The 23,754-nt window shown below is 60.2% G+C and overlaps 1 protein-coding gene across 2 annotated transcripts; it reads right to left on the reverse strand.

Annotated features, from left to right (window-relative positions):
• Nucleotides 1-324: 324 nt before the first annotated feature.
• On the reverse strand, nucleotides 325-21,903 carry TNIP1 (TNFAIP3 interacting protein 1). Of its 2 annotated transcripts, none has more exons than XM_014604033.3 (18): nucleotides 21,735-21,903; nucleotides 12,381-12,551; nucleotides 11,675-11,800; nucleotides 10,841-10,929; nucleotides 10,382-10,450; nucleotides 7,031-7,222; nucleotides 6,485-6,579; nucleotides 6,297-6,384; nucleotides 5,760-5,849; nucleotides 5,572-5,637; nucleotides 4,955-5,086; nucleotides 4,440-4,568; nucleotides 3,963-4,091; nucleotides 3,611-3,736; nucleotides 3,031-3,111; nucleotides 2,592-2,780; nucleotides 1,296-1,389; nucleotides 325-1,128 (listed from the first exon to the last, which is right to left on the reverse strand). In XM_014604033.3, the coding sequence occupies exons 2-18, from the start codon at nucleotides 12,511-12,513 to the stop codon at nucleotides 1,085-1,087; spliced, it is 1,872 nt and encodes a 623-aa protein (XP_014459519.2). In that variant the 5' UTR covers nucleotides 12,514-12,551; nucleotides 21,735-21,903; the 3' UTR covers nucleotides 325-1,084. The 2 variants fall into 2 exon arrangements, with proteins under 2 accessions (XP_014459519.2, XP_014459518.2); XM_014604032.3 differs by lacking the exon at nucleotides 21,735-21,903 and adding an exon at nucleotides 19,724-19,829.
• Between the last annotated feature and the right edge of the window lie 1,851 nt (nucleotides 21,904-23,754).

The following is a 23,754-nucleotide window of genomic DNA, read 5'->3' on the forward strand; positions in this document are numbered from 1 at the left end:
AGGGGAAGAACCACTGCTCTCCAGCTGCTGGCAATGCTCCTACCAATGCAGCCCAGGATGCTGTTACCCTTCTTGGCAACAAGGGCACACTGCTGGCTCCTGTTCAGCTTATTGTCCATTGCAACCCCCTGTCCTTTCTGACCATCTCCCCCAGTGTGGCTGAGGAGGGTGCAATCTGAGAGCAGCATGGCATGCAAGCCACCCCAGCACGGGTTAACGGAGGAGGAAAGCAACCCCCAGGTGGTGAGACATGAGCCCAGTGCCCTGCATTGCCCCAGCTGGAGGAGACCCCAGGAGACGCAGCAAACCCAAGCGGAACAGGTGGAAAGTCTCTCAAGTTTATTAGGGGAGGGGACACGTCCAAGAAATGCACACACAGGGTGACAGGTTTGTACAAAACAGACCTGTGCCAAGGGCCGGCTGCAGGGCAGAGCACCCTGGCAGGGCTAGAGGCAGGCCAGGAGACTCCGTCAGATTTGGGGCAGGTTAAAAGGCGAGCATGTTTCAGGGGAAGGGAGGTGGGAGACACCCCGAAGAACCAACACGGGGGTAGCTGGGCTCCCGCTTTGCCTCTCCCAAGAGGCAAAGACGCCTTGCCTACAGCCAGCGCCCGGCCCGCTCTGGGCTTGTCCAGGCTCACTCCTAACGAGCGCTGTCCATCACTACCAGGCTAGTGTCATCGCTGTCCATCACCGCGGGACACTGGCTCTGCCCACAGCCACACACGTGAAAGGCCAGGGACCGCGTTACACTGCAGTCACCCAAGGGACACAGGCTCCTGCAACATGGAGGCTCCCAGCAGCGAGCTACAAGGGCTGGAGGTGAACCCCCAGGGCTGCAGACGAGAGCGTGGCATTCAGCCCTGCCTGCCTCCCCCCTTGGCACAGCATGCCAGGCACCAGCTGCTCCTCGCAGCCTGGGGGCACGGCACGGTGCTGCCTCCACCCGGAGCTCCTCCGGAACATGCCGAGCTGAGTGTGTGGGATGCACCGGAGCAGACGCGAGGGGGTGAGCAGCAGGAGGGGTCTGTATATACACAGGCACACGCATGGCTCACCGCAGCTCCTCTGCTGTCAGCTGGCAGCTATACCGGCCTGGGGGATTTGGGCCCCCCAGGGCCTGCAGGTTCTGGAAGACAAAGACAGGCTGACATTGCACAAGTGCTCAGCTGGGCACCACATGCTTGGTATCCCCGTTAGGGGCTACTCCTGGGTGACCATGGGCATCTTCATGCCCGGTCTTCAGCTCCTGAGCAATAAGCAGCCCTCCCCACTGCTCCCTGGGGGTCTCTGTACCTGCATCCTTGGCTGATGGCTTCACCCCATCCACTGCTGAGGGGTTCTGGATTCGGGACGCTGTGCAGGGGGGCAGACGCCAGGCATATTCTGGCTGAAACAGGAGAGTGGGGAACACACAGGCAGCATGACTGAGGGCACAGGCCGTCACTGAAAGGAGCGGCTGCAGGGCGGGGAGGCGGATGGAGCCTGGATGCAGCACGACACTAAGATGTGGGGGGGAAGTGGGCACGCTAGAAGGGAGGAATAGGCTGCAATTGGATCTGGACAGGTTACAGGGGTGGGCGGATGAGAACAGGATGGGTTCAACACTGACAAGTGCAAGGTGCGGCACCTGGGGAGGAAGAACCAGCGGCACACCTACAGGCTGGGGAACTCCCTTCTTGTCAGGGCAGAGGCAGAACAGGATCTTGGGGTCATTATTGATGCCAAAATGAACATGGGCCGACAGTGCAGGGACACGGTCAGAAAGGCCAACCGCACCTTGTTGTGCATCCACAGATGCATCTTGAGCGGGTCCAAGGAGGTGATCCTCCCTCTCTACGCGGCACTGGTCAGGCCGCAGGTGGAGTACTGCGTCCAGTTCTGGGCACCGCACGTCAGGAGGGATGTGGCCAGCATGGAGAGGGTCCAGAGGAGGCCACCCACATGATCCGGGGGCAGCAGGGCAGACCCTACGAGGAGAGGCTACGGGACCTGAACCTGCTCAGCCTTCACAAGAGAAGGCCGAGAGGGGACCTCGTGACCGTCTATAAACTGGCCAAGGGGGACCAGCAGGCATTGGGGGAGTCCCTGTTCCCCCGAGCACTACTGAGAGTAACAAGGAACAATGGCCATAAGTTGACTGAGAGTAGATATCAGGAAGCACTACTTCAGTGTGAGGGCGGCTAGGATCTGGAACCAACCTCTAAGAGAAGTGGTACTGGCTCCTACCCTGGGGGTCTTCAGAAGGAGGCTAGATAGACACCTTGCCAGGGTCGTTTGACCCCAGCATCCTCTCCTGCCACGGCAGGGGGTTGGACTTGATGATCTGCTCAGGTCCCTTCCGACCCAACCAACTACGAAACTATGAAACTGATGCCTCGTGTGACCTTGGTCAGATCACTTAGCCCACTCAGTTTTCCCCCTCTGTACAATGGGAACAATAGCACTGCCCAGCCCCTACAGGAAGAGGGGGGAAGACATGAAAGCCTGAGGCATAATGCAACTAGACAGCTACGCCAGAGGAGGATGAGGTACCAGGGAGGCTAGGGTGGCAGGCGGAAGGGGACAGCCCAGCACCGAGGTCCGACTTACAGGAGGGAAGTGGCGGAAGTTCTGGATGGGGCCGTGCTCGGCGGGCGGCGGGTACCGGATCTGCTGCCAGTCCTCGTAGCCGTGGAACAGGGGGTGAGGCACCGGTGGGCTGTACTGGAACTGGTATATGGGGCAGGTGGGGCCCAGCGGTGCCGGTAGCGGCTCGGGGGGCAGCCTCTCCCCAGACACCTGCCAGAAGCAGATGGGCACCATCAAGAGCTGAGCTAAGATGTCACCACTATGCAGACCCCTCTCTTCCCCACATACCCATCCCCCTGGGCATCTGGGCACAGACATCCCCACCCCTCTGCCCAGTGCCTCTGGGGTGCAGCTAAGACTGCAGACAACAGGGGGGGAAAGGAGATGTCTCTAAGGTCCTCCTTCATGCCCCCTGATCCAGCCCAGGAGGGGGGAGCCAGACCCTGCTGCTACCCTGTACCTGCTTGTGTTGTTTCAGCACCTTCTTCAGCTTCTCCTTCTCCTCCTTCTCCCTCTGGCAGTCATCCTTGCAGAGCCGCAGCTGAGGGATGGAGCAGAAGGGCTCAGAACCTAGCTGGCACTTGCAGCCCCTCTGGGCCGGGGAGCAGGGAGCTGTGCCCTCCCCAGGTATGTGGAGCAGCTGTCCCCTACATCAGGGGCAGAGGACAGGCCTGTCTGCAGGGGTCCTGGCCACACCGGCAGCTGAAGGATGATGCTGGGAGCTTCAAATTCCAGGCAGGGAGTCCCCTTGGGCCAGCTGTGCTGCTGCCTGGTGCCCCCCCGCACCCCCTGGGGTGACAGAGATGCCCCCCATGCTCAGCCAACCCCACAGGTAACAGGACAAGCTGCCCCCAGGCTACCTGTCCCACTCAGTATAGGGGCAGCTGGCTCTGGGGTGCAACAGGGGCAAGAGTATTGTGGCAGTCATCCCCTGTGGGGCCTGAGCCCTTGCCCTGCTGATGCCAGAGCCTGGTGGAAATGGTGCCTGGGATGAAGGGCAGGGGTGCAAGCCCGTGGGGGGTGAAGGGCGCCTTCCTCACCTGGTGGCTGGACACCGTCAGCTGCTTCTGGAGCTTCTCCAGTTGCTGCTTCAGCTCCTCCTTCTCCTCATTCATCCTCTCCCGGTCGCTCCGCTCCCGCTGGAAGTCCTCCTCGAAGACCTTCACCTGGCAGAGAGGAGCAAATGGAGACCGTGGGTACCACGGCAAGCCCAGACTGGGGGGGAAAGCAGGTGCCCTCTGTGCCGATGCAGCCCCGGATTGCCCCCCACCTCAAAGCCTGGACAGCCTCCCTATGAGGGCACGACCCCCTTTCTGTGTCCTGGTGGTGTTGCCCTGACACCGTGGGGATCTCCCAAGGGTGCAGACATGAGGAGGGGGCCCCCCCAAATACCTGCTGCTTCAGAAGCTCATTCTGGGTCAGCAGCTCGTGCCGGTGCATGCCCCCACCGGGCTCCGCAGTGCTCACGAAGGCTGAGGCAGCTGGGGCAGTCGCCTGGCTGCTCAGAGCTTCCTCCAGGGCCTGAAGGGACAGGAGCAGAGCCATGAGTGCCGTACCCACCATGAATGGCAGTGGGGAGGGGGAGACTCCTTGAGAGGGGCCCTGGCACAGACTTCATCCAGTGCGTGGTGAGGTGGACGAGTGCACCCACTACAGCCGGGTCCCCGGGATGGCAGCAGCTTGCAAAGGGGTGGGTTTCTGTGCAAAGCTTTGGCTGGCGTGGCACAGGGCTGGCCAGGCTGCATGGCTGGTACTGCAAGGTCTCAATTGCTTGGCACTGAGATACGGACAATGTGGGCTGTGGGCACGAGGCTGGAGGAGAGCAACACAAAACCCAAGTGCCTGGGGTGTACCGGGCAGGAGCCCCACCTTGTTCAGCCTCTGGATCTCCTTCTCCTGGTACTCCCGCTGCTTGGTGACTGGCGCCAGCTGCTCCTGCAGGAACCGCGTCCTCTGCTTCAGCTCCTTCGCCTCGGCCGACAGCCGCTCCTTCTCCGCCTGGAAGGGAAGGGGCAGGAGAGTCGGGAAGGGCACAAGAGGTGCATCCGACTCTCTCCCCATGCCAGCATGGCCAGCGAATTTGAGAGGACGGGCTGTGTCCGCTTTGTGCCACCCCGTCAGCAAGGGTGCTGAGGGACCACAGCCATGAAGGCAGGAGAAGCCAGTGCCTACAGAGAGCCTGCTCGAGATGAGAAGCTGGAAGGGCTGGTGTGAACTCAGGACTACACGCAGCCCAGCCCTGTCGCTCCCCTTGACCTTGACCTGGCTGCGGGGAGTTCAGTGGTCCAAGAGAGGTGAGCCAGGGCCACTATGGGAAGCCGGGGCTCGAGTCCCAAAGCTCCCCCAGGGAGGGGGGGGCCATCAACAGCCCCTGCCGGACTTACCTCCTCCACCTCGATGCGGGACTTGGCCAGCAGCAGCTTGCGGTCGAAGTCCCGCTGCTTCTGCTCCCGCTCCACCTCCTGCTCACCCAGCGCCTTCTGGGCATCCGCCAGCTTGTGGCGCAGGTCTGTGATCTGCAGAGGGGCACAGACAGCTGCGCTCAGCACTGGATGGGAGGCCACATGCCCAGTGCTGCCTGGGCTGGGCAGAGCCCCCTTCCTGTGCTCCCTTCACTTCCCACCCTCGCCCATGGGGCGGCAGGAGAAAGAGAAGGGCCCCGTGCCCCCTGCAATGAGTCCACTCCAGCCACCTGGACTGGAGGGACAGGGCCCAGAGCAAGGGAGGCGGGAGGCAGGAAAGCGTGGACTGGAGGCACCAGAACTGCAGTCATGATGGCTCCTTGCATATGCACACACAGACATACTGATGCATGCACACGCACACACACATACACGTGCACACAAACAGACATGCACACACACAGACATACATGCACACATGCAAGCGCACAGTGCCCTCTGAGGCCTTTCCATCGTGCCCATAGCTCAAGGACCTTTCCATCGCCTAGGGCCATAGCACACTCAGCGGTCATGCTATCACACAGTGAGCCCCAAGTTACCTTTTGCTCATACTGCTGCTTCATAGCCCGGAAGTGCTGGTCCCACTGCTTATTCACCTCCAGAAGCTGGCAGGGGAGAGATGCAGAGTGAGCCCCAGCCAGGTCCCCCTCCCCTCGCTGGCTGTGTGGGCCCAGGTCTGGTCCCGATCCTGCCTGCAGCCTCCGCCCTGCCCAGCTCTGCCCCTCACCTCATTGCGCTGGTGCTCCAGGATCTTCACCTTCTTCTCGCTGGCTTCGCTTGTGCCCTTGCCCGATGCCTTCTCCGCCGTGGCCCCACTCTGCAATGGAGCAGATGCCGCACCCTTCAGGGCCTCCGGCATACAGAGGGGGAGGCCACATACATCCCATATGGGGGCAAAGGGGGTCCTGCATCTGCCATTAGTCTCTCTGCACCAACCCAGTGATCCTGGCAATCATGCTACCTCCCCTATGGTGTGGGGAGGATCAGGCAGCCTCAAGCTGATACCTGCCTATCTCCAGGGCAGAAATCAACTCCTGAGCCAGGCTGAAGCCACTGGCTTGTCCCCATGTAACCTCCCCCTTAGCCCCAGCTGTTGCAGGTCTGTGGAGAGGCAGAGGGGCCTGGGCTGGCTCTGTGCACTGGGCATTAGGGTAGGAGATGAGTCTTGCACAGGTCTCCCTGGGGTCTGCTGCTGGAAGGAAGGGGGTCAGCCCTCGGGCTGGGCTCTATCCTGGGACGATGCTGCATCCCAGCAAGATCCTACCTGCTGCGGGCTGCAGAGCTCCGCGCCGTCCCCTCTGGCACCCTCCTTCCTCAGCAGCACCATCTTCCGCAGCTCCTGGTTCTCACACCTGTGTGGGAAAGGCATTTACACAGGGCAGGGAAACCAGCACATGGATAAGAGAAAGTCAGGGACCCTACCTCGCATCCCTGCTCCCCTGCGCCACTCACCGGAGCTTCTCCGTAACCTGGTTTCTCTGCTCCAGGTCCTTCTCCAGCTTGGCCCTCAGGTCCTCATTCTCGTTACGCAGCTGCTCACACAGTGTCTGCCGGGGAAATGCCCAAGACTTTAAGTTCCCACTGTTTCTTGAGGGAGGGCAGCCAGGGACACAGCCTGCCCTGAGACACCATAGGCATCCTGAAGCCAGGACAGGCAGATGGGGGAGGTGGATGTTTCACCCCTGCCTGGTGCTGGGCTGGCCCTTGCTGCTAGGGAAGGCACCAGGCAAAGGTATGGGATTCCTATGGACTGCAATGGCTTTGGCCAAGAGGCAGGAGAGGGTGGCACTTTGGAGACCGAGCAGCTCAGACAGGTGGGAGCTTTCGCAGGCAACACCCTCCTCCCTGTGAGCAGAACAACGGGGAAAGGGGACGCTGGAAGGAAGCAGCTAGGAGACCGATGGGCCAGGTGGGGAGGAGCATGGGGGGCAAGAAACACCAAAGAGAGGCTAGCGGGGTAGCGGGGAAAGCCAGGAGGAAGGCTGGAGCACCCCGCACCTGCAGGACAGAGGTCCGCTGCTCGTTGCGGTGCACCTTGGAGGCCAGGCGGTTGAACTCCAGTGCCATGCGCCCCAGGTGGGCCAGCACCTGGTTCCTGTCGGCCTCCTCAGCGAAGACGCTCAGGGTGCTCTCCAGCCGCTGCAGGTGGAGCATCAGGTTGGCATCCTCGTGCTGCGGCTTCTCAGTGTCCTAGGAGGCAGAACGTGGTCAATGGCGAGGGGGTGGGCCCAGGTGCACTGCATGCCCAAAGCAGCTAGGTGCCTGCGTGCCCATGAGTGCGTTTGCAAGTGCATCTCTCCAGGGCAGGACCCCGGCTACCATGTGCCACTCACTCTTCCCTGGCAACTCGGCAGCATCTGCCCATCCTGGGCTTTCTGGGTGCTTTCCCAGCCTGGAGCTGGCCCCATCACACCTGGCCAGGTGAGCCCTTGTTTACAGGGCACGTCAAAGCGGGACCCGTGCTGGGCAGCCCATGCCTTTCACAGGGCCCAGAAGCCTGGAGGACCGATACTGGGCCTGTTCTGTGCCCAGCATCTGTCCCATGCCCAACTCAGACCCCCAGATACCTACAGCATGGCTCAATGGACTGCTTTTTCATCTCGCTTTTCCCTGTTGCTCCTAGAGACAAGGTAGCCTCCTCTCCACCGCTGGGCTCTGCCAGCAATTGGCATCTCCTGGCTGCTTGCCTCAGACAGGATGCAATAGCCCCAGGCACTGGGTTATGCAGGGGGCTACTGCTATGAACTCAGGGGGCTACTGCCACTAGCTCGTGTTTGATCAAAGCACACACCCTGAAGATGAAGGCTTCAATGGTTAATTGCTGTCCTTGCTAGGAACTTGCTCCTCCTCTCCAGTGTGTATCAGCCCAGCTTTAGTGCCCAGCTGCTGGGTCTGCTAGCCAGAAGAGCCCACTGCCAACCCCCCTTCCCCGAGATCAAGTCAGCCCTTCACGTCCTAAGCAGAGGGACCTCTTGGCATCTCTCACTCTAGGACCTGCTTTTCCAGGTCTTCTTCATCCCTGCTGCTCCAGCTCCCTCTGGGATCAAAGGCCCCACAACATCGTGCCATTGCCAAGCAGAAGCACCAGAGCCCCTTTCACTCGCTCAATGCACCCGAGGGTCACGTACATCCTCTGACTACAGTGCTGCAGACCCCAGAGCTCCCAGAACATGCCTGGGAACATGGCCCTGTGATACAGGCCCCACAGCCTGGTCACGTACCCCCATTCACCCGCCTATCACGCCTGTCCATTTTTGCCCTTGCTGCTCCTACTAGAAGACTGCTCCAGCGCCTCGCTGCTCCGACGGTGACAAACCTCTTTCTACAAGCTGTCAAGGAGATCTGGGCTTGCCCACGCTGGTCTCAACACAAAGGCAGACCCCCCCCCCCCCCAGAAAGCACAGTGGGCACCCCAAAGCATCCCATATGCTGGTGCCCCTTTTCCATGCAGCCCTACCATGCAATGCTGGTATTTGTCACAGCCTGGTTCCCCAAGGCTGCTTCATTCACCGACAGGCAGTGCCTCCCTGCTCCCTCCTCTCACCGGGAGCTGCCGGCTCTGTCTGCGTGGGAACCGTCTCACCGCAGCCAGAGCAATGCCCTTCTCTGCCTCTCCAGTATCCAAGCCAGCCGGCGTGCAGCCCTCCACCGCAACGCCAGCCGCAGCTAAAGGCTTCTCCCTTGCTTGCTTGCACTCTCCTGCTCTGGCGTTCATCCAACTGGGCTGTATTTAATCATGGCTAATGAATCCCCGGGCTGCGGCACACCCACTGACCTCACCCCTGCACACCCCTGGCTTACGCACATGCTGACAGCACCGGCATCCCCAGAACTGAACAGACTTGTCCTACGTGAGTGCACATCTCCTGGGAGATGCAACAAACAGCGGGGCAGAGGCGCTGGCCTGCAGGCACCACCGGGCTGGCATGGCCATGTCTCTCCCCAGGGTGGATAGCTCCGAGGGTAGAGGGATGGGAGCAGGTCCCACTGTGCCACCTGCCAGGGGCCTGGCACCACTCCCTAGGACTGGGTTGACTCATTCTGTCCCCGGTGCCTGAAGGAAATCCCAGCCTTGCAAAAGCACGTGTCCAGCCCTCACATCTCCTGCTGTTGAGTCACCAAAGCCACCAAAACCAACGGCGTGGCAGAGCACATGCTGTCCCCAGAAGCATGATCGTCATTGCCAAGCCTGCAATGGGACTGAGCCCGGCAGTGACTGCAGAGCCCCCACCTGAATTGGATGGTGAAGGCACCGCAGCCTGTCCTGGTCCTGGCCAGAGCTGCTGAGCTGGAAGCAGAACAGGCCCAGTGCTCCCAGTGCTCCCAACCCACAAGGCTGGGTGGGACGCTGAGCCGAGTGCTGCATCGGGTTCAGCAGCTCCCTGGAGGTTTGGATCGGCTGAGCTCAGGGCTCTTGTTGCCCTCGTGGAGGCCGAACCACTACGAATGGGGTTTAAAACAGCCTCCACATGCAGCCCATAACCTGAGCTCCCAGGCTCAGCTGCTGCGCAGTGCCACGTGCCCTGGGATGAATTCCCACGGGCTGGCAAGGCCCCGATTCCCTGCCCAGGGCTGGCAGCATGCTGTCCTCCTCCCCAATCCCTGAGGCCAGTGGGGTGGGAAATGCTGCTCTTCCCCGCAGCACTGCCTCTCCTCCGGCTCGGGCTCCATCTCCTGGGCCCCTTACAAGCTGAATGCAACCACTGAGCAGAGCCTGCTGGCCAAACCGAGTCACACGTTGGGGGGGGGCGTTATAGGGCCAAATCGCAGGGGTCTATGCATGGCTGGAGGGGTGCAGAAGCCCTGCAGGAGCTGGTCAAGGAGTGGGGCAGGTGGGAGAACGCAGCGGTCAGCGACAAGCCGAAAGAGTTAAGTGCTCCAGCACTTTGCCTCATGCAGGACTTTATAGCACTTGTCCCCAGTGCCACGTGACCTGGCTGGAAGGATGCCCAGGCCCGTGGGTGCATGGCCATTTGCACAGGCAAACAAAAACGGGCTTTTCCCCCCTCCTGAGCTTCCTGATTTGTCCCTGGCCACTGGCCCCGCAGGCAAACCATGGGGTGGGGGATGAAGGGGCATGTTCCCAGCCAGGGAGCACACAGAGGACAGCTCCACTTGCCTCACCCACCTGGGTGCAGCACTTGCCCCTCAGCACCCCACAACCCCGTCCATCGCCAGCCATTAGGGAGCACAGCCCGTTGGTGCCAGGAGAACTCATGCAGTCGTCGCTGGGGCACAAGCCCCACCCACCCCTGGGATCTGGTCTGCGGGACGCCAGCCCTGCTTGCTGCATGGAGCAGGTGCAGCCCCCAAAAGCTTCCCCAAGTCGTGCTGTGGGGGGACACTCACCGACTTCCTACTTTCATGGGAAAACCTCTTGTCCTCAGCGGTTACGATCTCGAACTCAGAGGATGAGCCCTATGGAGGCAGGCAAGGGTCAGGCTCCAGGCAGGGAGTGGAGCCCATCGCCTGGCGGCAGCGTGGATGGGAGAGGTCCCTCCAGCCCCTGGATGGATCCCAGTGCTGTTTGCAGATCTGGGAGGAGGATGGGCTTGGGGATAGGGTCCAGCTATGGGGAACTCCCAGGCAAGAGGGGCTTCCCTTATAAGCAGACCAAGCCCTGCGTCTCCAGGGGTCAGAGAACTGGGAGGCGATCGATGGTGGACTGGAGAAGCCACCGCACTGGGTAGGTCCACCCTGAAGGCTGCTCTTACCCCAGTATCAAGTCAGAGGACAGGGGCTTACCAACCATGCCTGGCCCACATGCTACACAGGTATGCCCCAGGTCTCTCCTTCGGCCACACTTACGCTTAGTGGAGTCGGCCGAATCTCTGCATCCTGCTCCTTCTCGCCCCTGCTTGGCTCCGCTGAGGTCATGTTGCCATCTGGGTCCCTGCCTGTGAAGAGAGGGAGCATCACAGCCTTGACATGGGACCTGTCCCTACCCCAGCGGGAGCACGGGGATCCTGGATGGTGCCGGTGACCAGGACCTAGCTGGGGTGATGCAGCCCAGACAGCAGCTCTGGCTCTGTGCAGGCTGGAGACAGTGGGTTTGGCTCTGTCTCAGCGGCAACACATTGGATTTAGCTGGTACTAGCTCTGAGCTTATTAGGGGTCAAACTAAAGGGGAGCCCAATAACCAGTCTCGTAGCACCAGGCTCTCCCACTCATGCTCTTGTAAGCCGTGCTTCGGAGGCTTTCTTGCTCCTTATCACAGCTCCTGGTTGCATTTAGACCAGTGGCCAGTCTCCCCTTACAAAAGCAGGCGGTGGGTGTTTCATCCCCAGGGCCTGCCCTAATCATGGGCAGCAGGGAAAGATGGTGTTTCCCCCTACTGCAGCCCTCAAGACCCACTGTGGCCTCTCGGGTCTGCCCAGGCTCGTGAGCAGACAACTACAACTCTCACCCATGGGAAAAAGTCACAGAGACCTTCCTCCTAGGCCTGCTGAGGCCAGGACAGCCCCTGGGCTGGACAAGCACCTGGAAGCCTCAGGCAGGCAGGTCCTGGCTCATTGCTATAGGCTTTTGGATGCCCAGTGGAGTGTGCTGGGAGAGGAAGGGGCTTCCTGGCCTGGCCTGGCTGCTCATTAAAGGGAGCATCTTCCCAGATACCCCCCACCCAGGTGCCCCCAGTGCCCCTACCTGTTACTTCCAGCAGCTCGTCCGAGGGGAAAGGCGATGGCTGTAGCATCTTGTTGTCCTTCACCAGGTCCTCCACTTTCTGCCGCAGCTTGGAGGCCTCCACGTGGGACTCTTCCAGCAGCTCTCCTGGGAAGCACAGTGACCAGAGGGGCTCACATACCTGGGCAGCACATGCCCACCAGTCCCAGGTTCCCCGCTGGCCTGGATTTCACCATGGGGCAGGGGTGGGAGAAACCTCCCTGGGCAAATCCAGGCAACCAGAGCTTTGTGTGATCCTCCCGCAGAGGCAAGAAGACTGTGCCACTGGTGGCATGTGTGCTACCAGCTGGGCTCCCTGCATTAGACCGCAGTGCATCATGGCTTTTGGTCCCGAGTGGCACTGAGCGTCTGGGGGAGCCAGCGATGCCTCCACAAAGGTCCCAGGGAGCAGAACAAGCCGGGGAAAGCCACCCCACTGCTCTGGGATGGGGTGTTTCGATCGGTTGCCGAGCCTCCTTTAGAAGCAAGATGGGCCTGGTCCCCGTGAGGGTCACGGGACGATCTCAGAGGAGCAGCGCTGTAAGACACTTCCCATTTTCCAGCCCTGCTTCTGCCTAGCAATCACCCCGTAATATTCAGGACAGCTCCTGGACCGCTCTGCAACTCCGGCAAATGCAAGGTCTGCCCTGAGAGAGAGATCTGGGAGCGGCACTTGCTGAGCCGTTACCTAGAGATTTTATCCCCTGCATCTTTTCCTTCAGTCGGGTGTTCTCTTCCACTAGCCGCTCAAAGGCTTTGGCCGCCTCCTCCTGCGTGGCCCCGCCGGGGTCATAGATGCGGTACGGTCCTTTCCCTTCCATGCCCGCTGCTCACACATCTGCCTCCCAGACAGACATCCCTGCAAGGCAACAGGTCAGAGCGTCACCTTCCCTGGTGGGCTGAGCCATGGGTCCCCGGGGCATCACCCCCCTGCCCTCACGCAGGCACCGGGAGCCATGAGCCTGCCAGGCAGAGCTGGCCTGCAGCTCACAGGCAGAGATGGGCGGCGATCGCATGTGCTCTTGCTTCCTGTGCCTCCCTTTGAAGGTGGCTCAGGGCAGCCACGAGGATCCCGTTGGTCTCTATTGCAGGAGGTGCTTTGGCCACATGAGGAAGCAGGGGCAAGGGTGGGCAGACCAGCCAGCTCCCCCTGGCACTGCCCCAGCCTCTCCGGGCTCCAAGCATTGATTTTTCTTGCCTTCCCACTGTGCAAAAGATGTGCAGGGCAAAGGCAAAGCCTGCTGCTAGGGTGACTCTCTGCATAGCTTCTGCTCCAGCCAGTTTAGGACCAGGCATTGCAAAATACGGCAGCCCCAAGACAACCCGCTGCAATAATGGACAGCACAGATCCCCCTGGGCTGTGGTTTTGGCTCTGGACAGGTCTTTCCCCACTGCCGCCTGCCTGCTCCAGTCTCCCAGGGTGGGATGGCTGGATTCTCATGCAACCTGGCAACATGCTTTAATGCTGCACCGAATTAACAGAGCTTAAAATAAAAAAAAAAAAATCATGGGTGTTAAGGAGTTGCCTTCATCCCAGTCATTTTGGGCAGGTCAAGGCAGGTGGCTGTTTTTCCCCTTCTCAGAGGTTTCTCATGTTGAATTGTTTCTAGAATTGTATTTTTCCTCTCCTAGGAGTTGGATTTTTTCTAGAAAAGCTGCCTGCCATGTGAGGCGACAGACAAAGCACAGTCCACACGCACAAAGAGCAAAGGAACCAGTTTGCAAAATGCCCCTTAATAAAACACCAGGCTGTGGCAAGCTGCAGACGGGAAACCGAAAGGCAAATGAAAATCAGCATGCCAGGAAGAGATTTTTCAGATGCTTTAGAAAAATCCCAGGGTTTTCTCACAATGGAAATCCCAGCAGGAAAAACAGCATCTGGGAGTGAAAAAAAGAGCAATGCCAAAGCCCTTCTCCCCGCTCGTGGACTCACTGGACTCCTGTAGAGTTGGGTCCTGAGACTGCAGGTTGTTACTGCACCAACAGGCCAGCGACAGGCTCTGGACCTCCCGGCATCTCCGGGACCCAACCCAGGCACAGACCAGTTTGGACAACGTTAATCAGCCTTATCAGACCCCCAAAGACTCTGGGACAACTCTTACGGCGTTTGTGGGGTGCAAGCACCTCGACTCAGCCAGGCACCGCGCAGGGCATCAGGTCACTTGGGAAGACGCGAGGGACCACAAATGGACCACGAAACAAAAAAACAAATAAAAACTGGTAACCCCATGGGATGCCCGTTGAAACACCAGTGCGCTCTCGGGACTCAGAAACCTCTTGACGTGGTGAATCTATTCAGTACTTTTACACGTCCCGTGTACTCTCCGGTTCCTCGTGAGCATCGACTGCAGCTGCTGCAGGGATGCTGATGGGAGGGGAAGATGCAGCCACGGCGAACAGGCCAGGCCCGAAGCGGGCGAGACGACAGGGCTGTGTGCCCTGTGCCAACCCCGCCAACGACAGAAGCACCATGCCCTGCTAACCCATGGCCCGGAGCCAGCTGCCGACACTCGCCCTTTACATAACCTGCCTCCGGCGCCTGGGGACTTTCCAGATGACAACTGCCACCTGGCAGGATCCAGGACCAGAATAGCAATTAGCACACATTCGTCTGGAGATAATTGCCATGACCTTGCTGCGGACTTTTGCTCCCGGGCAAGGCTCAGACGCGCCCTGCTTAGAAGGGTCCCCCTGGCCCTCTCTGCAGCACCCACATGCCCCGCCTGCCCTGGGATGCTTTGTCTGTTCAGTCACACACTCATTTCTAGAGCAAACGAGTGGCATTTCAGTGAATAAAGGGGACACGAGTCCCTTCCCTCTGCAGGCATCTCTTCCCCTGGCCTCTCTCTTCCAGCCCCTCCCAGCACTGTGCTGAGCCTGGACACCAAAGCTGGTGCAGCTCAAGCCCTAGGGAGCGATGTGGCTGTGTGTCCCAAGAGGAGCCCCAGGTGAGACCGAGCCCCTGCATCCTCCGAGGTGGTGGCTTTCAGCTGCTCCAGGAGCCCTGGCTCTATTTCCAGAGCCCGGCAGCAGCTGGCCAAGTGTGGTGCTTGGTGCTAACCTCCTCCTGGCAGTGGGATGTCTTCCTCTTGCTGCCGCCAGGTGTAGAAGGACCCCCCAGTGCAGCAGAGCTGAGAGGTCACTCCGCAGAGCTCGGGTGGCCTGAGACGGGCCGGGCACCTCTCGTGCCTGCCACGTGAGATCAGGGCCGGCCAAGACGACGCTCTCTCCCAGTGCCTGAGTGGTGAAGAACCAAGCGCTGGACTTTGAGGATTGCCACGGCCAGAGCCCAGCCGGGCAGAGAGCCCCCACGACCGCGGCCTTTCGGGAAGGGCAGCGTTCTCCCTTCCTCTCTCAGGCAGGCCTGTCCTGACGCCTTCCAGCACCGATTTAAACATTGACGGTGTTCAATTTTCCTCCATGAGCATTTAAGCATGCCAGGGAGTGTGCCCGAGCACCCAGCCTCTGCTCCCGGCCCCACTGAGCTCCATCCGGACACATTCATGGTGGGTGTATGTGGCAGCTTAAAACAAACCCAAGCTGGTTTCCAAATCAGCAACACAGAGGTAACTGCATCAACCAGATCTCATCTGTGTTTCTTCATTAAGGAGCCATGATGGAGGTGCCCCCTGCTCTCCCAGCTCTGCAGTGGATCTCCCAGGATCTGGGGCTTTTCCAAGATCTTCCGGCAGCTGCAAGAGAGGCGGCAGGAGAGAGCTTGGCTTTCATTTAAAAAGGAAGAAAAACAGCGGTGCTATGTTTTCAGTCCTCTTGGTTAGGCCGAAATGCTCCTGACCCCTTCATCCAGTTCAATTCATGTTCCTTGGGTTTGCAAAAATACGTCATTTTTAAGACAGTCTCGTGGTTTTTGAATGTTAAAGGGACGTGGCAGGAACGTGTTAGGCTGTAACGTGGAGGGTACAACACAGGGCAATTTCTCTCCTGCCCCAGGACCGAGGTCAGGGACCCCTGTGGGGTCTCTCCCGAGGCCACGGGAGGCTCTGCTGATGTTCGTCTGCTCGACCACCTCCCTGCCACTCGCAGAAGGACGTACGAGCTCCGCGGCGCCTCTGCCTTGCTGGGACCTGCTTGCTTCCCTCGTGCTCTTGAGCAAAGCTGCCTGGGCTTTTCCAGCAAGGGTTTGGGTCATGAGACGCTCTCCCCAGGGTGAGCATGGCAGCTTCAGGGGAAGCAAACGGCACGGGTGCGCGGCAGGCTGCGGTTGCATGCTATGGGCTCCGGGTTTCGGCTTGGCAGGGCAGGGAAGGGAGACCTCTCGGCAGAGGGTTTTGGGCACGACTCGGCACGAGGAGGAAGCAGACAGGGTGAGTGGGCGGGGGAGGACGCAGGTTAAAAAGCGTGACTGTCATGTGGTTAAATGGCAGCTTCTGGGAGCACGACAACACGCAGCGAGCTCAGGGTGGGAAACGCGCCTCCCGCTCCCTGCCGCCTGCACCCATTTCGCCGCGGACCCCTGCAGCCAGCCAGCACTTTGGGGCTGGGGCTTGCAACCCAGGAGCTGCGTGGAAAACGGCTCTCCCATGCCAGAAACATTTCCAAGACAGACAAGGTTTCCCATCTGGCATGAGGGCAAAGTCAATCTTGAATTTCTGCAAGCAGAAACATCCCGGGGGGGGCGGCAGCACTGGCGCAGTGGATCTCAATTTAAGTCCCTGAATGAGGTGCGGTTTCGATTGTCTTGAAAGGTTTCGTTCTGATTCTGAACCTTGATTCTTCCCTCCTGATCTCCTATCACCTGACTTCTAAGCAAAGACGTTTGGAGTGGGAAATCCAGGGCGTTTCGTGAAGAAAAGGCCGTTTTGGCCATTTTTGAAACTTTATTTTTAAAAAAAAGAGGGTTTTTTTTGTGTGGGGAAAAGAAACCTTGGCACCCTGGGCGACATCCCCTGGGCAGGCTCTGTATTGGGGTGCACCTGGTTTGTCAGAAAACTCCCAGCAAAGCCCGAGCTCCACTTGGCAGCAATGGGGGGAGAGAGGGAGCCACGGGAGAGTCTCCTATTCTTGGCGAGGCTGCCCTGCAAACGAGGAAGCAATCTGAAGCTGTGCTAATTTGGGCTTCGTTAGGGTCTCGCCGCTCTGCAAGACTTAAACAAAGCGGCCGCGAGATGAGCAGGAGGAAACTGTCTCTTGGGCAAGCAGAGGAGCCGTGGGCACGGCAGGGACAGCGTCTGCAGCCCTTGGCTCTCAGCCACAGGCACCGATACCCTCTGCCCCACCTTCCCCACGCCCACATTGGGAAACCGTGGACTACCCAAGGGCAGAGCTCAGCTGCAGACGGCCGCAGACCCATGGGAACACACAGCCATGGCCAGCCCCAAAGCCATGAGTCATCCCCTTGACCTTGCAAGACTGGCTTCAAATTAGCAGCGGTGGTGGGGCGGGCGGCAGGTTCATTTCCATGCTGGGCCGGGAGACCTTGGCAGGCCTGTTCTCCGTGGCCGCAAAGGATGCACAGGGCGACGGAAGAGCCTCAAAGCCCTGGTGGGGCCCATCGAGCCCCAGGACAGATCAGACACCCCCTGCCCCAGGGCATTTACACTCGGAGGCAGGAGCAGAGCAGCGACAGCGGGTGCGGATCGAACACACAAGCAAAGGGGAGGAATGAAATGCATCCAGCCTGGCCACGTGGGCGGCACAGGGGGTAGAAGGCAGGGAGGAAAGCAGGGGGCAAGGAGAAGAGGAAAGGCCATTGTGAAGCCAAGCAGATTCCTCCCTTCGCCCCTGGGGTCGGCAGTTCTGTAATCTTCTCAGCACTTTGTGGTTTCTTTGGGTAAACGTGATATCTTTTATTAGACCAACTCAATAGTTGGAAAATTTGTGCTTTGCCAGCTTTTGGGCACAAGCACCCTTCCCTGCCAGTGCCCCTGCCCACGTTGTCCTGCAAGAGGCACAGGAGAAGGCTCCCCACCTTCTCTCACTGATTTTGCATTTCCAAACTCAGTTCAAGGGCAGCTCTTGCATTATAAGCCTTTCCCGGGGCCTGAATTCACACCACCCCCTCTCTGCTGCCAGCATCTGTAACCGTCTCTGCTGTAGAAAGCAAACAAGTAGAGCCCACCGGCAAAACCCAGCCAGCCACAGCCTTCATACCAGGGAAATAAGGGATGAGGAAAGACTTGTGCCTTTTTTGCAACAAAGCCAGCGAAGTCCTCATTTGGATCTCTACCTGATGCCCCTAAGCTGTGCGGACCCTGGGGGCAGGGAAGCTGACCTCCATACCCAGGATCCAGGAGGTGCCCACTGACTCCCCCGTACAGCTGCAGCCCCTGGACCTATTGCTGGACTACCTTTCTCTATCAGGAGAGGCACCATCCCAGGCTCACAAGAGCTGGAGCATATGCCAGCCTGCTGCTACAAGCACTGCAGAAAAAGCACCCCCGCCAACCTATGCCAAGCAGGGGAAGCGCAGAGTGCCAAGCCATAGTTTGGGATGACGCAAAGGAACAACCCCTTGAAGAGACAGTCGGGGAATCAGGCAAGGAAGAGGCTGAAGGAGCCGGCCACGCCGCTGGAGACCCTATGATCTCAGCCCCCGAGCCCCGACTGCTACCATATAACAGACAGCTCCCATCTCCCTGCTGCCCCAGAGCTTTCTGCACGGGGAGGAGGGGGAGCCCATCGCACCGCAGGGCTCGAAGGAGCTTCCATGTCCTTGCCAACGCTGCACCAGGTGGGAACGGGGGAAGTGGCAAAGGGCAGGACCCGCACTGGGCTCCCGCGGCCTCCTCCTACTGGGACCCACGGAGCGGGGCTGGGGACGACTCAGCCTGTTCTCAGCTGCGGGGCTCGCATGAGTGGGGCTGGATTTCTGCCCCCGAGCCACGGTCAGGGCGTCCCCGAAGGGTGTAACCTTATGAGCCTGGCTGCTGGGGTCTGCCCTGTTATCAGTGCCGGAGTGGCAGAGCGAGAGCTGAACCCACCCATGGGTGGCCCACGTGCACTGGCCTGGCACCCCCAGCCTCCCCGGCAGCTTAGGTGGATGGAGAGATGGTTCCTGGCCACCTCCTCGGTCACACACGGCCCAGAGCCAAGATAGCAACTGCTGCCTAAGCCCAGCAGCCCTGGGGAAGCTACTCAGTGCCTTGGAGCTGCCCATGGGCGACGCAGGGCTGGAAGCAAGGAGAGAAGACGGCCCCTTCGTCCAAAAGGACCCCCAGCAAGTGCCCTGGGGTCTCTCGGTGGCAACCCCCCGCCTCCCAGCTGCCGTCCTTCCCGAGAGCCGCACCACCCTCTTCTTCCCATTCTGCAACACCCGATAATAATCCCGAACTGCAGCATAAACCAGCATTTCTCTGGCAGACGCCGAGCGCTCTCCCAAATCACGGCTGGGCTGACCCATCCCAAATCCACACAGACCCCCAGATCCACGGGGCATCGGCCATGCAGCGCGGGGCACCTTTGCGGGCCAGAAGGCTCCTCGGGGGCTGCCCGACCCGGCTCGCGGCTGGCAGGGACCTGCGGGGTCTGGCAAGGAGGGGTGTCCAGGGGGCTATCCCCGCTAATGCCCTCCCCCGAGAGCTGAGATCGGAGCCGACCGGGCGCTGGGGGGGAACGGGCCGGCTCGTGACAGGTCAGGTGGGCCAGCGCCTCCGGCTCGTGGCTCAGAAAGACTGAGTCAGGAGGGGAAGGGGATGTTCTTTATGCAAGAGAGCAAGCACCCCCTCGTCAGGGCAGGGGGGGCACGGTCCCGGGGTTTCCACCGCCCCCAGCGGTTGCTCCATCTGTGTGGGGTGGAAAGCAGAGCAAACCCCCCAGCGCTGGGACGGGTGGCCTGGCTCCCAGCAGCTCACAAGGCCAGGAGACAGCCCTGTGCCTCGCTCCAGGATGCTGCCCCTGCCACCCACCCACCCCGCGGGGGAGTGCCCACCCCCAGCTCCACGCAGTGCCCCCCGCTCGGCTCTGCGCTTGCAAAGGAGACGTGCAGCCGGGGGCGCCCGGCTGCTGGCAGGAACCCCGGGGCAGGGGACACAGGCCCACCCCCCTGCCCAGGGCAAAGCATGGGGGTCCTACCTGCACAGCTGGGCCCTGCAGCAAGCTGGCACACACTGGGCTACAATGTTGCCAGCCCTGACATCTCCCCACTTCCTCCCCCCCCAGGAGGAAGTGTGAGTCAGCACCGCCTCCCCTGGAAATTCCCACCCGTGATTGACAGCCCCAACAGCTAATCAGCAGGCAGCAGAGGGCATATAAACAGAGGGGGTGGGGCAGGAGGCCAGCATGGGGGAAGGGAGGTGGGGGCAGAGGACCTGGGTCTGGGGGGGTGCCGCTGCATGGGTGCCAGTGCACGAGCCCCACACCCCTGGGGTGGCCCGGGCCCAGTGGCCCCCTGCCCTATAGCTTGGAGGTGCAAAGTGGGGGCTGCCCTGTTGGGGTGGCACGGCACGGACGTGCCCCCTTGCCCCTGCTCGCCCGTGCAAACCACAGGCGGTGCGGCGCGTCCGTGCATTTTTGCAGTCGAACCAGCAGGAAGGGCCAGGCCTGATTTCCACCCCCCAGCTCGTCTCTTCCCTTCCTAAATATAGCACAACCGAGCCGCTTAGCCTCTGCGGCTGTGTGCAGGGGAGGGGCTGGAGGCCCAAGCCTTGCTCCAGCCTTTCTCCAGCAGCCTGGTGCCTGGAGGGGGATTTCCACTCCAGGCTCCAAGCGGGCGATGCCTTGCTTCTTCCCCTTTCCCGGACAGATCCCTCCGGCCTTGCAAAAGAGTTCGTCGGCTCCCTCTGCGCTGATGGAGCTCGGCCCAGGGGTTACAAATCCTGCCCGCTGGTCCCCTTTCCCCATGCTCCACCCCAGTGCTGGGCAAGTCCGGGGGCTGCCAGGCTGCGGTGCCCCCCAGCTCAGCGCTTGATGCCTCCTCGGCCCTTTCCAGGGGGGAGAACCAAAGCCCCGTGCAGAAAGCCAGGCTGCGGGTGGGGGTCTCTGTGCCTGGGAGCGAGCAGAGGGCAATGACAAGGGGTCGAAAGCTGGCTTTGAAAGGGAATGACCATGATGCAGCAAGGGACTGGCGCGGGGTCAGCCAAGCCCCCCGTGCTGCCCTGGGGGTACCAGCCTCCCCCACATCGTAGGGCCCTGCTACACATTCAGATGAAAACTGGAGAGAAACCCACCCTAGAGTTATTATTAGACATTTCCAAGAACTAACTTTATAGCTGGCTGGCTCTCTCCATAGCCGGATAGACATTTTTATGGTGTGATAATTACTTGGCACATGTGGCTGGGCTAAATTTACTGTGGGATTCACCAGTTAATTGCACAATAAATGTAATGTGCCCCAGTTGCTCCAGGAAATAGCTCGGGACGGGACCTTGGAAGGGTGTTACAGGGGGCGCCGCTCTCAGCAGAACGATGCCTTCACCTTGGGGCATGAATCCCGCAGCTCTCCCGGTGCCGGGTGGCTTTGGGGAGGTCTTGGCCAGGCTGGCAGCAGCAAAAGCCCATCTCAGGGGTTCTCAGCCTCCTTAGGCCCCCTGAGAAAACACCAGCTCTCAGCTTTTACTTCTTCCACTACAGAAAAACCACGAGCTGTTCTGCTGCAGACTCCAAAAGACCGGGGCAGGGCAGAGCCATTGCAACTCCATGCAATGAGTCACGTATAGGTGCTTGCACACCTAACAGTGCTAGTATGCAGCACCCTTAACAGGATCTCAATCCCCCAACACCCAGGCTGAGAATCACTGGTCTATCCTGTGCCCAAAATAGAGGGGGAGACATGCACCCTGGACTCGGTAGGACCTCTGGGGCTTCCCCTTCCCATGGCATAGACCAAGCAGGGCTGGTGCACCCCTGGTTGGCATTTGCTGCCCTGCCAACAGGCCTGAAATCTGGGGGCAAGGCTCCCCTGGCCCCCCATGGGGATCTGCTTTCAGGTGAGGGCCCAGGCTATGAACAGGCTGATCCGACCCTGCATAAGAGGAGATGGGGAAGGGGGGGGGAGCAGGTCCTGGCACTGGGCTGGTGAAAGACAGTCCCATAAAGAAGTCTCTCTTCCCTACGCCTGCTCCAAGGAGAAGGGGGTTGTACTCACCCGGGCTGGACGGTCGCAGAGTGCAGGAAGGGAGCTGGGCTGAGCTTGCCTTTAGGCTGGAGCAAGGGACTTCCCCATGATGGAGCCAGCCAGCGAGTGGTTTGATAAGGAGCCAGGTCTTCTGCACTGAGGCTTCGGCGCAAGGGGGCTGTCAGAGGACGTCATGGCTGGATGAGTAATGACAGGGGTGGTGGGGAGCGGGGCAGGCCCGGGGGTGATTCAGCCATGGAAACCTAGAAAGGCCGAGGAGATGGGCCCTGCCTGGCTGGGCCAGACCGGATTGTGCTCGTTGCCATGAGCCCCATCCACTTCCCTGGGAAGCCTGCGTTGTCTTCTAGGAAATGCTTGCAGCTGTGCAGCCCATACTTCCTCCCTTCCTGGAGAGCAAAGCACCCCTCCGTCCCACCCCAGCCAGCTCACACCAGGCTTGGCAACAGCCACGGCTCCGATACCACGGGTCTGCCCTCACGCCAGGACAGGGTGAAGGGCAACGAGACCTGTTAGCATTCCCGGCTGACATGGGAGAGCAGCTGGCAAGCCACGGGATGAGCCGATCCACAGCTGGCACCAGCTGGGGTGGGCACTGAAAGCTCGGTGCTGGAGATGAGAGCGTTGGGTCAGGGCGCTCTCACGCTGTACCGGCGATGTGCGTAGTGTTAATCTTGCGGAGCAAACTCGGGGACCTGTTGATGGACTTCAGCATGGGCTGGGCCAGCCTGCCAGGGAGCACAGACCATCCCACAGTCCCACTTGGACTCGCTGGATTGCCCTACCGGCAAAGCAGCTGCCTTGCTAGTACTGCTGGGGCCTGGGATGAACATGGCAGGCAGGGCTTTGTCCCCACAGCCTGGGAGCAGGACCAAAGCACAGCACAACTAGGGGACTCATTAAAAAACTAGGGGACTGTGGCGTCGACACCTACACAGTCAGGTGGGTCACTAACTGGCTGAGGGGCTGCACCCAGAGAGTGGTGGTGGACGGGTCATTTTCGACCTGGAGGGATGTGGGCAGTGGGGTCCGCCAGGGCTCGGTCCTCGGACCCGCACTGTTCAACATCTTCATCAGTGACTTGGACGGGGGGGTGAAAAGCACCCTGTTCAATTTGCTGATGACTCTAAGATGTGGGGGGAAGTGGGCACGCTAGAAGGGAGGAATAGGTTGCAATCGGACCTGGACAGGTTACAGCGGTGGGCGGATGAGAACAGGATGGGTTCAACACTGACAAGTGCAAGGTGCTGCACCTGGGGAGGAAAAACCAGCAGACCTACAGGCTGGGGACCTCCCTTCTCATCAGCGCAGAGGCAGAAAAGGATCTTGGGGTCATTATTGATGCCAAAATGAACATGGGCCGACAGTGTGGGGACGCGGTCAGGAAGGCCAACCGCACCTTGTCCTGCATCCACAGATGCATCTCGAGCAGGGCCAAGGAGGTGATCCTCCCCCTCCGCGCGGCACTGGTCAGGCCGCAGGTGGAGTACTGCGTCCAGTTCTGGGCCCCGCACTTCAGGAGGGATGTGGACAGCGTGGAGAGGGTCCAGAGGAAGCCACTCGCATGGTCAGGGGTCAGCAGGGCAGGCCCTACGAGGAGAGGCGACAGGACCTGAACCTGTTCAGCCTCCACAAGAGAAGGCTGAGGGGGGTCTAGCCACCTGTTACGAACCAGTCAGAGGGGACCAGCAGACACTGGGGGAGTCCCTGTTCCCCCGAGCACTCCCAGGAGTGACTAGAAATAACGGTCACAAGCTGGCAGAGGGTAGATTCAGACTAGACATCAGGAGGCGCTACTTCACTGTCAGGGCGGCTAGGATCTGGAACCAACTTCCAAGAGAAGTGGTGCTGGCTCCTACCCTGGGGGTCTTCAAAAGGAGGTTAGATGAACACCTTGCTGGGGTCGTTTGACCCCAGTACTTTTTCCTGCCACAGCAGGGGGTCGGACTTGATGATCTGCTCAGGTCCCTTCAGACCCTACCTACTATGAAACTGAAACAAATGCCCCCGGTACCCGCTGGGGCAAGCTTGG

Source organism: Alligator mississippiensis, chromosome 9 (genome assembly GCF_030867095.1).
Source record: "Alligator mississippiensis isolate rAllMis1 chromosome 9, rAllMis1, whole genome shotgun sequence".
NCBI lineage: Eukaryota > Metazoa > Chordata > Crocodylia > Alligatoridae > Alligator > Alligator mississippiensis.